The 13257-nt window shown below is 33.7% G+C and overlaps 2 protein-coding genes across 2 annotated transcripts in view; both read right to left on the bottom strand.

The window, feature by feature from the left end:
- The window catches only part of LOC111054912 (bone morphogenetic protein receptor type-1B), a 53829-nt gene extending 46587 nt beyond the window's left edge, over positions 1–7242 (bottom strand). The window contains 1 exon segment of the mRNA XM_039419546.1: positions 7096–7242. Within this exon segment, the coding sequence (XP_039275480.1) occupies positions 7096–7099 (4 nt within the window). The 5' untranslated portion in view covers positions 7100–7242.
- Positions 7243–7495: 253 nt separating this feature from the next.
- LOC111054908 (mitoferrin) overlaps positions 7496–13257 on the bottom strand; it is a 9533-nt gene continuing 3771 nt past the window's right edge. Inside the window, exons 3-5 of the mRNA XM_022342035.2 lie at positions 12666–12722; positions 10406–10713; positions 7496–8162 (exon numbers count right to left, since the gene is read on the bottom strand). Coding sequence (XP_022197727.2) covers positions 7995–8162; positions 10406–10713; positions 12666–12722 — 533 coding nt within the window. The 3' untranslated portion in view covers positions 7496–7994. The remainder of the gene's footprint in view (positions 8163–10405; positions 10714–12665; positions 12723–13257) is intronic.

The raw sequence follows: 13257 nt of genomic DNA, 5'->3' as shown, positions 1-13257 counted from the left end.
CCTTCATAGCGTACCTTCTCTCTCACTCACACTATCCCATTCTATCAATATCTCTCTCTTCAACCCAAACGGTCCTCGATAACACCTTCTCTCTTATTCAATCATTCCTTCTCACTCAAACTATCCCATTTTATCCTTCATAGCGTACCTTCTCTCTCACTCACACTATCCCATTCTATCAATATCTCTCTCTTCAACCCAAACGGTCCTCGATAACACCTTCTTTCTCAGTCATTCCCTCTCACTCAAACCATCTCATTTTATCAGAATCTCTCTCTCCAACCCAAACGCTCTCTTTTCAACACACACTATAGCAACCGACCAGGATCAGATCCAAGTCCCACTCGTACCATGTCTAGATCTGGAGGAGCTGAGACGCCGCCTACCTGAGCATCACACACCCAACACACACGGTGTGACCACGGCAGTGTGATATGTTGGGCTGAGGCTGCAAGAGAATTCTCTGTTCTCTCTCGGTATTCAGTCTCCAAAGCTGCTTTCAAGTTTCAGAGGAGCCAAGCCTCTCTCCCACACTCAAACACCACCCTCTCCCTCACACCACAACACAACCAAGCAGCTTGGCTTCTTGTTTTTCTTCTTCTTCTTTGCCGGCTGAAAAAAACTTCACGCTTCATTTTATTCTACACCTCACGACGACGACCTTCTCCCCTCTCTCTCACTCGTCTCCCAAATCTTCTTCTCTTTTCACGCCAGAGAAAATCTAAATCTCTCGATTTATCTCCTTCTCCTCCCAGTTCAGTCGCTCCTCTCGCCGGACGCGCACGCAAATAAACGAACCAAACCATCCCTCCAACTACAGCATCAGATAACCATATTCCAGCAATGGTCACACTTCTAAACTGATCGTTTGGCTGCCATATAATTCCCTCGACACCTATTACAGTTGCTGCATGCAATTGCAATAGAGACAGAAACATGTTGTAGTAACTTTTACAAGAGTAATATATTATTGCCGCCATTTGATCTGTATCACTTTATAGCTTCGTGCCACATTGCTGTGAACACGGCTCTTTTGGTTTCGGTCAAGCCAACGATGGAATTCAGCCGTGAAAAGCAATAAAGCCGCACTGGATAACAGACAAAAGAACGCCAAGTACATGAAGTTGGTCCATGGAACATTGGTCAAACTCAGACATAGCAGAAGAGCTAATTTTTTCAAAGCCAGCCAACTAGCATAGTCTGCAAACTTGACATTGAATGAGTACAAACATAAAGGAAATATTACGTCAAAAGAACGACAGGAACTGTACATGAAGTTGGTCCATGGAACATTGGTCGAACTCAGACATAGCCGAAGAGCTGATTTTTTCAAAGCCAACTAACATAGTCTGTGAACTTGACATTGAATCAGTACAACCATAAAGGAAAGATTACGTCAAAAGAACGACAAGAACTGTACATGAAGTTGGTCCATGGAACATTGGTCGAACTCAGACGTAGCAGAAAAGCTGATTTTTTCAAAGCCAACTAACATAGTCTGTAAACTTGACATTGAATCAGTATAACCATAAAGGAAAGATTACGTCAAAAGAACGACAAGAACTGTACATGAAGTTGGTCCATGGAACATTGGTCGAACTCAGACGTAGCAGAAAAGCTGATTTTTTCAAAGCCAACTAACATAGTCTGTAAACTTGACATTGAATCAGTACAACCATAAAGGAAAGATTACGTCAAAAGAACGACAAGAACTGTACATGAAGTTGGTCCATGGAACATTGGTCGAAGACATAGCAGACGGGCTGAATTTTTCAAAACCAACTACAAGCGGGACTGACATAGTCTGTAAACTTGACATTTAATTACCATAGAGGAAAGATTACGTTAATACAATTGCGTTAAAATGCATTTCATTATTCGTCTCTGGTATATATTTCAAGTAGAACTGCCATTTTTGTTAATCTCATTATCGATCAACAATTGGTGGGAATTCAATATTCTATTATTTAGAAATAAAGTAAAGTTACAAACAAATACAGTACATAGTTTATGAAGTACTAAACACTTTGGCCCGGTTGCATAACAGCCGGTTAATTTTAACAGTGATTAATTCCACGAGAATCAATCAGAAAAGGCCTTTTTGATAAGACGGCTTCTCTGATTGTTTCTCGTAGAATTAATCATGATTAAAATTTAACCGGCTGTTGTGCAACCGGCACATAGAATGTAAACATTGAATAGTTATTTGAACATCCAAGAACTAGAGAAAAACTTTTTTCCTTAAGGGGAACGTTTAAAAAGTTGGGATATTGTTGTGAAAACAACACAAATTTATAATTATTAATGTTGAAAGCATCAAGAAATAAAATATAACTTAATACTTCATAACACCTTGTTCAATATTGATATTCATGTTGAAGTTCTTCTAATAAAATAATGACGTACCGGCCTACGAACGCAAGTCGAGAATAATTTATCAAAGCAAATATAAGAGCGTTCACAATACAAGGTTGCAAATAAGTTGAACATTGTAAGCACCATTATCATAAGTTTATTAACCTTTCAAGTTTGTTACACAGGCTTCATACTTGAACAAAAATAGAACACCAATGAAAACTTGAGTAGAACGATTCACTATTGAATTGAATTGCTGACTTTAATTAAATCTATCTGCCACTATTCTATCCCAGACTGATATAATAATCATTTTACTGTTAAATTTCAATTTCAAGCCGATTTTTGTTAAATCAAGCTGATTACTTTTGACTACTGTCTATTATTACTGTTTTGGCCGGGTAAAACTGTGAAAAGAGCACAGTATGTGACTTCACGAAAAAGAACAGGACTATCGGCTGGAGTTAACAGTGAAATTTTGAACATAAACGCCCTATACCTCTTGTACTACACCTTTTCTCTATGGTCCCACTCAAAACAGTATCCTATTATATTAAGCGAGCAATTTCTGTATATCAGTTTATAATTATTTTTATATCTGGTTATTTATGTTGAACGGATCTCGAAAACGGCTCTAATGATTTTCACGAAATTTGGAACATAGTAGGTTTATGATATAAAAATTCGATTGCACAAGGTCTCATCCTTGGGAAAACTCGCTGAACGACATTAAAATGATAATTCATCCTTGGCTGAAACAGCTGTTGACTTTCGTCGTCTGTGGTAGTAAAAAGTGAGCGAGTGATTCTGTGGAAAATCAAAATATCGCTTCCCCGCAATTCATAAGCTGACGTATAGCCAGCTGTAAAATATAAACACGATCATTTTAGAGAACTTTGTGTTCTGTTTATCAATAAACTAGTAGTTCTGTGAACAGTAGACCTCACGCAGTATTCTCATCCACAAGTACCTGATTGAAACTATAGACCTTATGGAAATACAGCAATAGACTGACTTCTCCACACATCAGTGTAATCACTTGTCAGCTGATTTATGATGAATAATTCTTTAGCCTGATTTTTACTCTTATATTGGTGTATGAAGGAGGCTCCTTTTTCGTTTTATATTATCCTTGAAATGCAAAATTTCCAAAAACCTTGTATATACGTCGACACGCAATTAAAAAAGGAACATACCTGTCGAATTTCATGGAAATCTATTACCGCGTTTCGCCGTAAATGCGCAACATATAAACATATAAACATTTAAACATTAAGAGAAATGCCAAACCGTCGACTTGAATCTTAGACCTCACTTCGCTCGGTCAATAAAAATAACGAGCGAAGCTCGGTGCCCCGATATTGATGTATGATAGTATATCTTATGGTATTACTGCCTACTTCTGTCAGTTATGTGTTTATTGTATGATAATTTTTAGATATTGATTTTGAATACACAAATTGATGATGTCAGCCACTTTTTGATTACTATTACACGCTGTACCATGGGATATCTCCTTATGTTATCTTTACTCTATGGTAAAACTGATATACGCTTTTAGCAATAAATATGATAGCAAATGGACCACAGATGGCAATTTGAATAGCGCGCCAAGGTCCCTTGGGTCAGTAGCAGCAACCAGCAACCAACAAGCAACCAGTATATGAGTTGAAGAGTTGCTCTGTGGCGCCAGCCAGCCCAGCCAGCCACTTATCTCCAACGAAATCTGATACCAAAACTGAAACGCCAGTTGATACAACTATAACGATGCGCTCTCTACACTCCACTCCACTCCACACATTCCTCCAACAAATTCATACTCAAACCATACAACGACCCCATTACTACCCAAAATTTTCTATTATTAGCCCTGTAATTACCACCAATCTTTCTAAACCTCCTCACAAATGGCCTCTTCATTAGGCATGGAAATAATGGTTTCGTTTGTTAAAGAAGAAGGGAAAAGCACAGTTGTACAGACTATTCAATATAAAGGAGTAATTAAATGCGTAATACCCTTTTCATTCAGTATACTGTAATGATGGTTTAAATGTTACATAAAGAAGTATTTAAATACGTAATAAACTAGAGATGCCCTCTTCGTTGAGAGTAATTATGGTTTAAAGTTTAAAGCACTGATCTCTTGACTACTGTATTTTGAAGTTGATAGATTACGATAGTTATGATAGATGGTTGATAGTTATAGTTGTTAGTTATGATAGATTACTTGCTATTCAGAAAAAGGAAAAAACAAGTCATTTCTTAGGGCCTGTAGAACATTGAATTGCAGAAGTCATTAGGCCTTAATAGACCTACAGTAGGACAAAAGGTCTGAAATGTTGAAAATGTGAAATTGATTAACTTGGGCTACAATTTACTAAATATCCACTGTCCCACCAACCCTACAAACCGCCCGCCAAGAAAAAAATCCTAGAAAAAGGATAGGCACTGAGTCTATCCAAATGTCCCAGGGGTATAGCCGCCTCTCCCATTTGCGGAGTTCCCCATTTTCTCTAGATTCCTGTTTAATTATAAACATATAGTTAATCATTACTTTAGTGAATATAAACTTATATATATATAATTATAAACTTATAGTTAATCATTACTTTAGTGAATATAACTTGATATTATTTATATGAACTATTCAACTATTTATATAGTAAACTATTATATAAAACTATAATATATTTATTAATATAACTTGATATTATTCTTCAACTAGTTATATTAGGCTAGTATAAACGTACATTTTCACATAAACTTGATACTGAACATTTAGACTATCCTAATAGCTAAGAATAATAACATTTTAAAGGAATTTTTTTAAGGTTATTTTCAAGTTTTATTATTTTCTATTGTTTATTTCATGTCGTAAATAAGGATTACTCTAATGTCGTAAATAAGAATTAGGCTACTCTAATCAAGATTTTCAAGTTATTAATTAGGAAATTTAAGGGGTAGGCCTAAATGTATCCATGGCTTAATTTGTGCCGGACGCACCGTTACCTCTAATAGGGACAGAGAGGTTTTTATTGAAAATATGGAAAAATTATTTATAAACTAAAAGTTTTGAAAAAATTATCTGAGTTTTGAGGAGTTAAAATTTCAGAGGACAGGTACCACACCCCCCTAGGTTCCCCTCGCCTAGTTACCATATTATTGCAACGTTTTCAATCTTTTCAAAAAATTTAATTTTCCCCTAATCCTTCAACCCTTAAACTACAACACTACTGGGATATCGGGGATGATATTTTACAAACAATTCTGTGGTTTAAATTAAAAACTTTAGAAAGCTGCCATTTTTCAAAATATGGCAACGCTGTACCGTACTTTCTTCATATGAAGGACAAAGTTTAAACTCATTTTATACAGACTATAAAAGGTAGGTGGATTTCAAGAAATTTAGAATGACTATAAAAGGAAACGTAGGTGGATTCAAGAAATTTAGAAGGAAAGAAAATTATTTCTGAAATAAATTAGATTGGAATCAAAATTGGCAACTATTCAAGTTACGCGAAATAATTAATGGGAATTAATAGCCCTTATGCGAATCATAGTGGTATGAACAAGGCTCCAAACTTTATAAGAGTACAATGTAGTTCAACGTTTCTTTGAATATATTGTAAGTTTTGTAACAGTCTTGTGACTAGGCCTACTTGCGATTTCAATTCATTTGCATCTGTGAATTTTAAATCAATTCAATTTATTACTTTAAAAAATACATTAGAAATTAACAGTACATTCACAAAAATATGTATACATTTAGAAAACCCACAAAATGAATAACTTACAAATTTGTATGTAGAATAGAAAAATGTGTGCAATTAATACGGGCTAACTTATTGAAGTTGAATTATAAGTAGGCTACAGGCTAAAATAGTGACACTAACTAATAACTGATAAGTCACTACGAATGTTTTTCTCTTGCACTTTGAATGTTATCCTGTTATATCCTTAGAAAAAGCCTAAAGGGATAAGTCAATTTCGTTAGCCAACGCACTTGACCTATATAATGGTTTAAAAAATATGTATTGAAAATTCAAAGTTTAAAGATGAAAGTAATTTAGTTGAACTAGCACACAAATGGACAACGACTTAAGGCTCAATTGGTTATCACTAAGAACTAACTAACTTACAACAAAAATGAACAGACTTAGACAATATTAATATAATTCGAAAAATTTTCTAACAAAATAAGAGTAGTTTTCAAGAAATTACACTGTTTAATTTAAGTACTATGATAAAAAATAAACATTTATGACCAGCTGATGACAATTAAGGTTAGGTTACCCCATTGTTTAAAAGCAAGTACTTCATGCATATCATGAAAAATTATTAGTAAGAATAATTCCTCTCATATAAAAAATGTATTTTTTAATTATAAATCAAAAGTTCGTCGTATATATTAGATTGTTCTCAAGCAATCTTGTCATAAAATTTTCAACATTCAAATCCAATTCATTTATTCAATACAAAGATTTTTAGTAGCTGTCCAACTATGTATCAAGTAGAATTGACCAATTAACCTGCTTCAATCATTGAAATGTAAATAGTAAATATACATAAAACCTCCTTACAAAAATAGATTTCAGTACTATTTCAGCTCAGTAGTTGCAACTAGTGCTTGCTCAAATACTGAACCTATCCCAACAAATGATCAGTGAAAAAAATGTAAAAGATGTTTGAACTTACTGACATGATGGTTAATTAAATAAGAAATTTTGATAAAAGACTTACCCATTCTCCCTTGGCATAAAATAACCCCAACACCCAATAACAAACGACGTTTATCTACACATTCAACACTCAACACTACTCAACTCCTACAAAGATCAACCATTTTAATTTTCAACCATTACAAATCAGTGATACCAACTGCAAAAAGTAAAACTATAGTACACCGGATTATCTAACTTGGTGATGCTACAAGCGATTTTTTCTCAATTCTGTTCTAATCGTGTACTTTTTCATATCATCTTGATAAGAAAAACATTTATACAATATTCTTATCAATTGTATTCCAATTATTTTTGTATATAACAATCTCATTTCTGCCATTCATGGCGGGAAGGAATGGCAGTGACAATGGCGGGAAACACGCATGACTTTTAAAACAGAGTAGGCTACTGGCCATGAAACCGTAAAAAAAAACTTGTATATTTATAGAGAAATTTGTTCTCTATAACAATTTTAAAACTCAATTCGAGAATCGAGTTTGAGAATAGAACTCTTGAAAGAATAAAAATTTTGAAAATATTTATCTTTATGTGTATAGAGTAAAATTACGGTACGGTAGCCTACACTGTAACTTAAGTTATACAGCTTAAAAAGTATCCTATATCCCATGATTATTATGATATCTATATAATTATTATGATTATATGATAATCATTATATTATCATGATTATTATCTTTATAACCGTAATACGGTAATTCAATGTTCAGTTATTATTGAATCAATTTACTGAGTTAAAAGAAACCTTAACCGTTAATTGTATTTTTTGAAATACAGGTTAACAGAATGACAGCTTATATTCAGATAAAATTCTATCACTGCTTTCTAGACTTTTGATTGCTTACATAACGTGAAATAAAAGTTCATTTGTTGACATAAGAATCGTATAATAATTTACTGCTACAAGACTCTCTTCAATCCATACTTCATGCTCTCATAAGTTCCCCAGCAAATCCCTGTAGCAGGCATGACATGCAAGATTCTGGCTGTAGCTCCTCTAAAGTAGCCTGATGGACCAGCCACTGCATAAACCTTCTTCATCGCATTCCACACGCCAACTACTTTTTCCTTAGAATGAACAGAAAGATATTCAAGAATCAAGAGAGAATATTTGTGATGGTAAAGTTAGCAAAAGTAGCCTACCGTACTCCCAAAACTGGCATATTGACTACATGATAAGGCCTACCGTAAGTAGGCAGTACACAGATAATGTTAAATCAACTTCAAGGTTTGAAAAACTACAAAAATTAATATAATGATAATATTTATGAATATTATGAAATTATTATATATTTCTATATAGAAGTAAAAAGTTTTATTGCTGAACCAACGGTATATAATTATATATTGTTGAATGTATTAAGCAGTATATTTGTACTAATCTTACTGTTGAATTTATCTTCTTTAGCAAGAAATATTGAAAGAATAAATTAATGCCGTACAATGGACTAGATAACAGTGAAATTCTATAATTAACTATTCATTTTAAATGTTAACGAATATTATTTCATGTAGATAGGGACCAAATACTGAAAAAATAGTCAACTCAATATTCAATGATACCGGTACGTATATTCACTCGAATTTTCACATTTGAGAAGTACTTCACTGTATTGTATTCATTGATTAATTGGAATAATACATATTTAAAAAATATCGTTATAAGAGCATTAAAATAAAATCTTGGGGTGGGATCTCAAAAAAGGTCAGCAGTGTTCAAAATGACTACTGACGATATTTTTAGGCTCCCAATTTATGGGAGAGGAGCTGAAATTTTCTAATTCTTGAGGGTTTAGGGAGGTGTGTCAATTGGTTTGTGGGAGAGTCATACCTGCTTACATAACCATAGAGAAAAAATAGCATAGGAAGATACCCTATGGTATAGGTTGTTTATGTTCCAAATTTCAAGTTATTTTTTGTCAACTCAAGCCAATTACTGTCTATTATTGCTGTTTTGATCGGGTGAGAGTGTAAGAACGGCACAGTATGAGAGACATATAGCTTCAACCAAAGACCTTAAAGATGCATCTCTTTAAGGTCTTTATCTTATCTTATCTTATCTTATCTCTAAGGTCTTATCACTTTAAGGTCTTTGGCTTCAACAAAAACAACTACTACCGCCGTGAGGTTCGCACATTATAATGGCAGTGTTCGTTTAGCAATGGTATTGCTATCCTTATCTACCATTCAACAAAGCGGATAACCCTATCTCTTTCTCGCTTTGCTGTGTTGCCAGGTCGTCTTTTAACTATGAAGAATTACTACTAATAAAAACAACTACTGTACTATAGTGAGGTCCACATTATAATGGCAGTGTTTGTTTAGCAAAGGTATTTCTATCCTTGTCTATCATTCAACAAAGCGAATAACCCTATCTCTTTATCGCTTTGCTCTGTTGCCAGATCGTTTTTAACTATGTAGAATTAATAGTTGATCAACAAAATATTTCATTTTAATATTATGAAAATTCATTATGAAATTATTGAAAAATATAGTTCTGTGAACAGTAGACCTCACGCAGTATTCTCATCCATAATAATTATTATTACCTGATTGAAACTATAGACCTTATGGAAATACAGCAATGGACTGGCTTCTCCACACATCTGTGAAATCACTTGTCAGCTGATTTATGATGAATAATTCTATAGCCTGATTTTTACTCTAATATTGGCGTATGAAGGAGGCTCCTTTTTCCTTTTATATTATCCTTGAAATGCAAAATTTCCAAAAACCTTGTATATAAGTCGACGCACAATTAAAAAAGGAACATACCTGTCAAATTTCATGAAAATCTATTACCGCGCTTCGCCGTAAATGCGCAACATATAAACATTTAAAAATTAAGAGAAATGCCAAACCGTCGACTTGAATCCTAGACCTCACTTCGCTCGGTCAACGAGAATGAACAGTTGATATTACATCAATAAACCTGTCATCAATAAATCAGCTAGCGTCTATATAGAAGGCATTGACATGACAGAGGATCGGCAACGTTGTTCTCCTATATCTTTCTTCACTGCCATTATAAGGTGGACCTCACTATAGTAATTGTTTTTGTTGAAGCTATATGTCTCTCATACTGTGCCGTTCTTACACTCTCACCCGATCAAAACAGTTCAATAATAGACAGTAATCGGCTTCAGTTGACAAAAATAAAAACCACAGCTTGAAATTTGGAATATAAACGCCCTACGCCATGAGATACGAGGTATCTTCTTATGCTATATTTTCTCTATAACGTATGATGTACTGCTTGCATACAGAAATATCAATACCATAAGATTGATTCTAAATTCAAGTTTGCTAACCTCATGCTTTTGAGTATTCAAGAGTGTTTTTGATACATCCAGAGGGTTGGTGATAAACGCTGCCAATGCACCGGCAATTGCTCCAGCCGTGGCATGACTCAGGGGATTGAAGCCTTCCTCGGGAGACAGTGCATGGCTGGCCCATTCATACACAATGAAATGAACCGATTGGAACGGTATGTTCATCAACAACTGAGTAGTGAATGAGCGATAGAATGATCGGATTCCCTCTTGTTTGTACATTTTCACAATACAATCAATATTCGATTTGTAAGGGCTGCCTTCAACTTGTCTTCGCTGTTTGATTGCTGGAAAGGCAAACCATTGTGAAATATCAGATGAATGTATTTCGAAACTGTAATGTAACTTGTGAACTTGTTGAATGTGCAAGACGTTGTAAAATGTGGCCTATAAGTTGTAGAATAATAATAATAAATACATTTATTTCCTTTAAAAACTACAATCAAGCAATTAAAACATAAAAAGTACAAAATATCTACAATACTATATGCTTAGGTATGAAAAAATATGGAATTTAATTCTATTGGAAATTAACCTACTATGGGAAACCTATGTACTGGAGTAGGTGTTAGTAGTAGTGATAGATTCTGGGTGGGGGTGCAAACTGCAAATACGTTGGGTAAGTGAGCTCACATATTGTTTGAGATTATGTTTTATATATGATGTCTTCCAGTTGAAATAATCCAGTTCTCAGAGGCAGTTTTAAATCTTCTTGAGTTTTCTATTGACTTGATTTGTGCAGGAAGTAGATTGTTGAGTTTTGGTGCTAGGTGGTTGAAGTATCGTTGATATATTGCCTTCCTAGCCACGTTCCTAATAAGAATGTTTCTGTTTCTTGTGTTATGACTGTGGTTGGTATGTTGAAAACTTTCCGGGTTTTTTTGTAGTCTGCAAATTATTTCCAAGGAGTAGAACTGTCTTATGTCCATTACACCAAACTCATTGTAGAGCTGGTCTGACGGATAACGAGGTGGCCTCTGCTTGATGATCTTCATTATTAGTTTTTGCACTTTTAAGAGGGAGTCAAGGTGCACTAAGTTTGTTCCCCCCCATCCTACAATCCCATAGGTAAGCAGAGACTGAACTAAGGAATAGTAGACAATCTTCATGCAATTTTCATCAATCGATGTTCTCAGCATTTTAAACTTGTAAATGGTCTTTATTTATATATAATATAGAATATAATTAAGGATGGACGAATTCCTCAAAATGTGTTCAACATTTTGTTCAACGGATTCATTTACAAAGGAGATTATTCATTTATAATTATTTATGAATAAGGTAATTTAATTTCAATCTTATAGAATATACGGCACATCAAATATTCAGTATATTAGAGTAGAACAAATCAAGAGTGTATATATACTAATAATTATAGAGTACAGTTTGTCCATTGTATGAGGAAGGAAGGAACAGTACGCACGTACTGGAATGATTACCAATCCTTATAATTTGTTGTGAGCTATATATGTTCAATTGCTGATAGAAAATACAATGTTCAGTATTATTTGATATAGCCTACAGAGTAGTCTAAGTCATATGTATGGGAACCCTTCAATAAATTCGAGACTGTTGTGAATATAATACTGTAACTTTCAGGATAAGTTATTCAAATACTCCACCTTTTGACGTACAACTGAATTTCAACCCCTCATAAGAGGGTGACTTAGGGGTTGTAACTCGAATGTAAACACCCATTGTGTGGCACATCATTTTAAAGGCCTTTTTGAAACAAGAAAGATACCATCAATTAGAATGTTCTATGATACTTGTATCCAAAATGGCTTAGTTTTTAGTTTTAGTTTTTAAGGAAATAATTGATAAAGTTCAATCAGCCGTCATTTTGGATAAAAGTAGCATATAACATTTTTATTGATGTCATCTTTCTCGTTTTGAAAAGGCCTTCAAAATGATGTATCACACAATGGGTTTTTACATTATTATATCTACAACAGTCTCCAACTTATTGAAGGGTTCCCATACATATGAATCACTCTGTATAATTGATTTAGCTAATTCAAAAATAATATTCCCTAATTACTATTTTTTCTTATGTTACGGAGTTTTGAATATCAAATAAATATGAAAAATCACACTCTTGATATTTACTAGCTTAGGCTACTTGAGAATTAGTTCCTAGATGGCGAAGAGAAGGAATTGGGCAGATTATAGAACGATTTGAACAAGAAATTATGTAAATTTTGAAAAGTAAGAAGTTCAAGGGAAAGTAGGGACTGACCTTCAATCGGCACCATCAAACCATCATGTACTGTAGTTGCAATAGCTCCGGACAATCCTGTAATATTTAAACTTATATTTTAACAAAAAATCACAAAATTATCAACTGATAGATTCATGGAACCTGAACCAATGCAATGAGTGTTTACATCAAACAAAGGATAATAATATACAATTTAGTATCATGTTTTCAATGACAATCTCATTTGAATAAAATTATAAAAATACCTTCATTATTTAACAACGACAAAACAACGAAAAAAAATTATAGCCCTTACTATTCCATTCCAGAATTTTGATTGCTTATCAGTCCAAAAGACGTTATATGATACTTCAACTGTGTGTTGAATTGTTAGAAAGAATATCAATTCTTCAATATTATGCTGTACGTTTTTTTAGACAAATTCATATAATTGTACTGTAATTACAAATTACAAAACGTAAAAATTTCGTTGAAGTCTAAGCTACAGTATTATAATTTTTGTGTATTTTTTCCTAAAATAGCAAACAAACTTGCATTTTTCATCATACATCTGATGAAAGTACATTATGATCAATATAAAATATGTTCCTAAATTAACAGCTCTGCAAAC

Source organism: Nilaparvata lugens, chromosome 1 (genome assembly GCF_014356525.2).
Source record: "Nilaparvata lugens isolate BPH chromosome 1, ASM1435652v1, whole genome shotgun sequence".
In the NCBI taxonomy this organism is placed as follows: Eukaryota; Metazoa; Arthropoda; class Insecta; order Hemiptera; family Delphacidae; genus Nilaparvata; species Nilaparvata lugens.
This window is presented reverse-complemented; position numbering and strand designations above follow the sequence as displayed.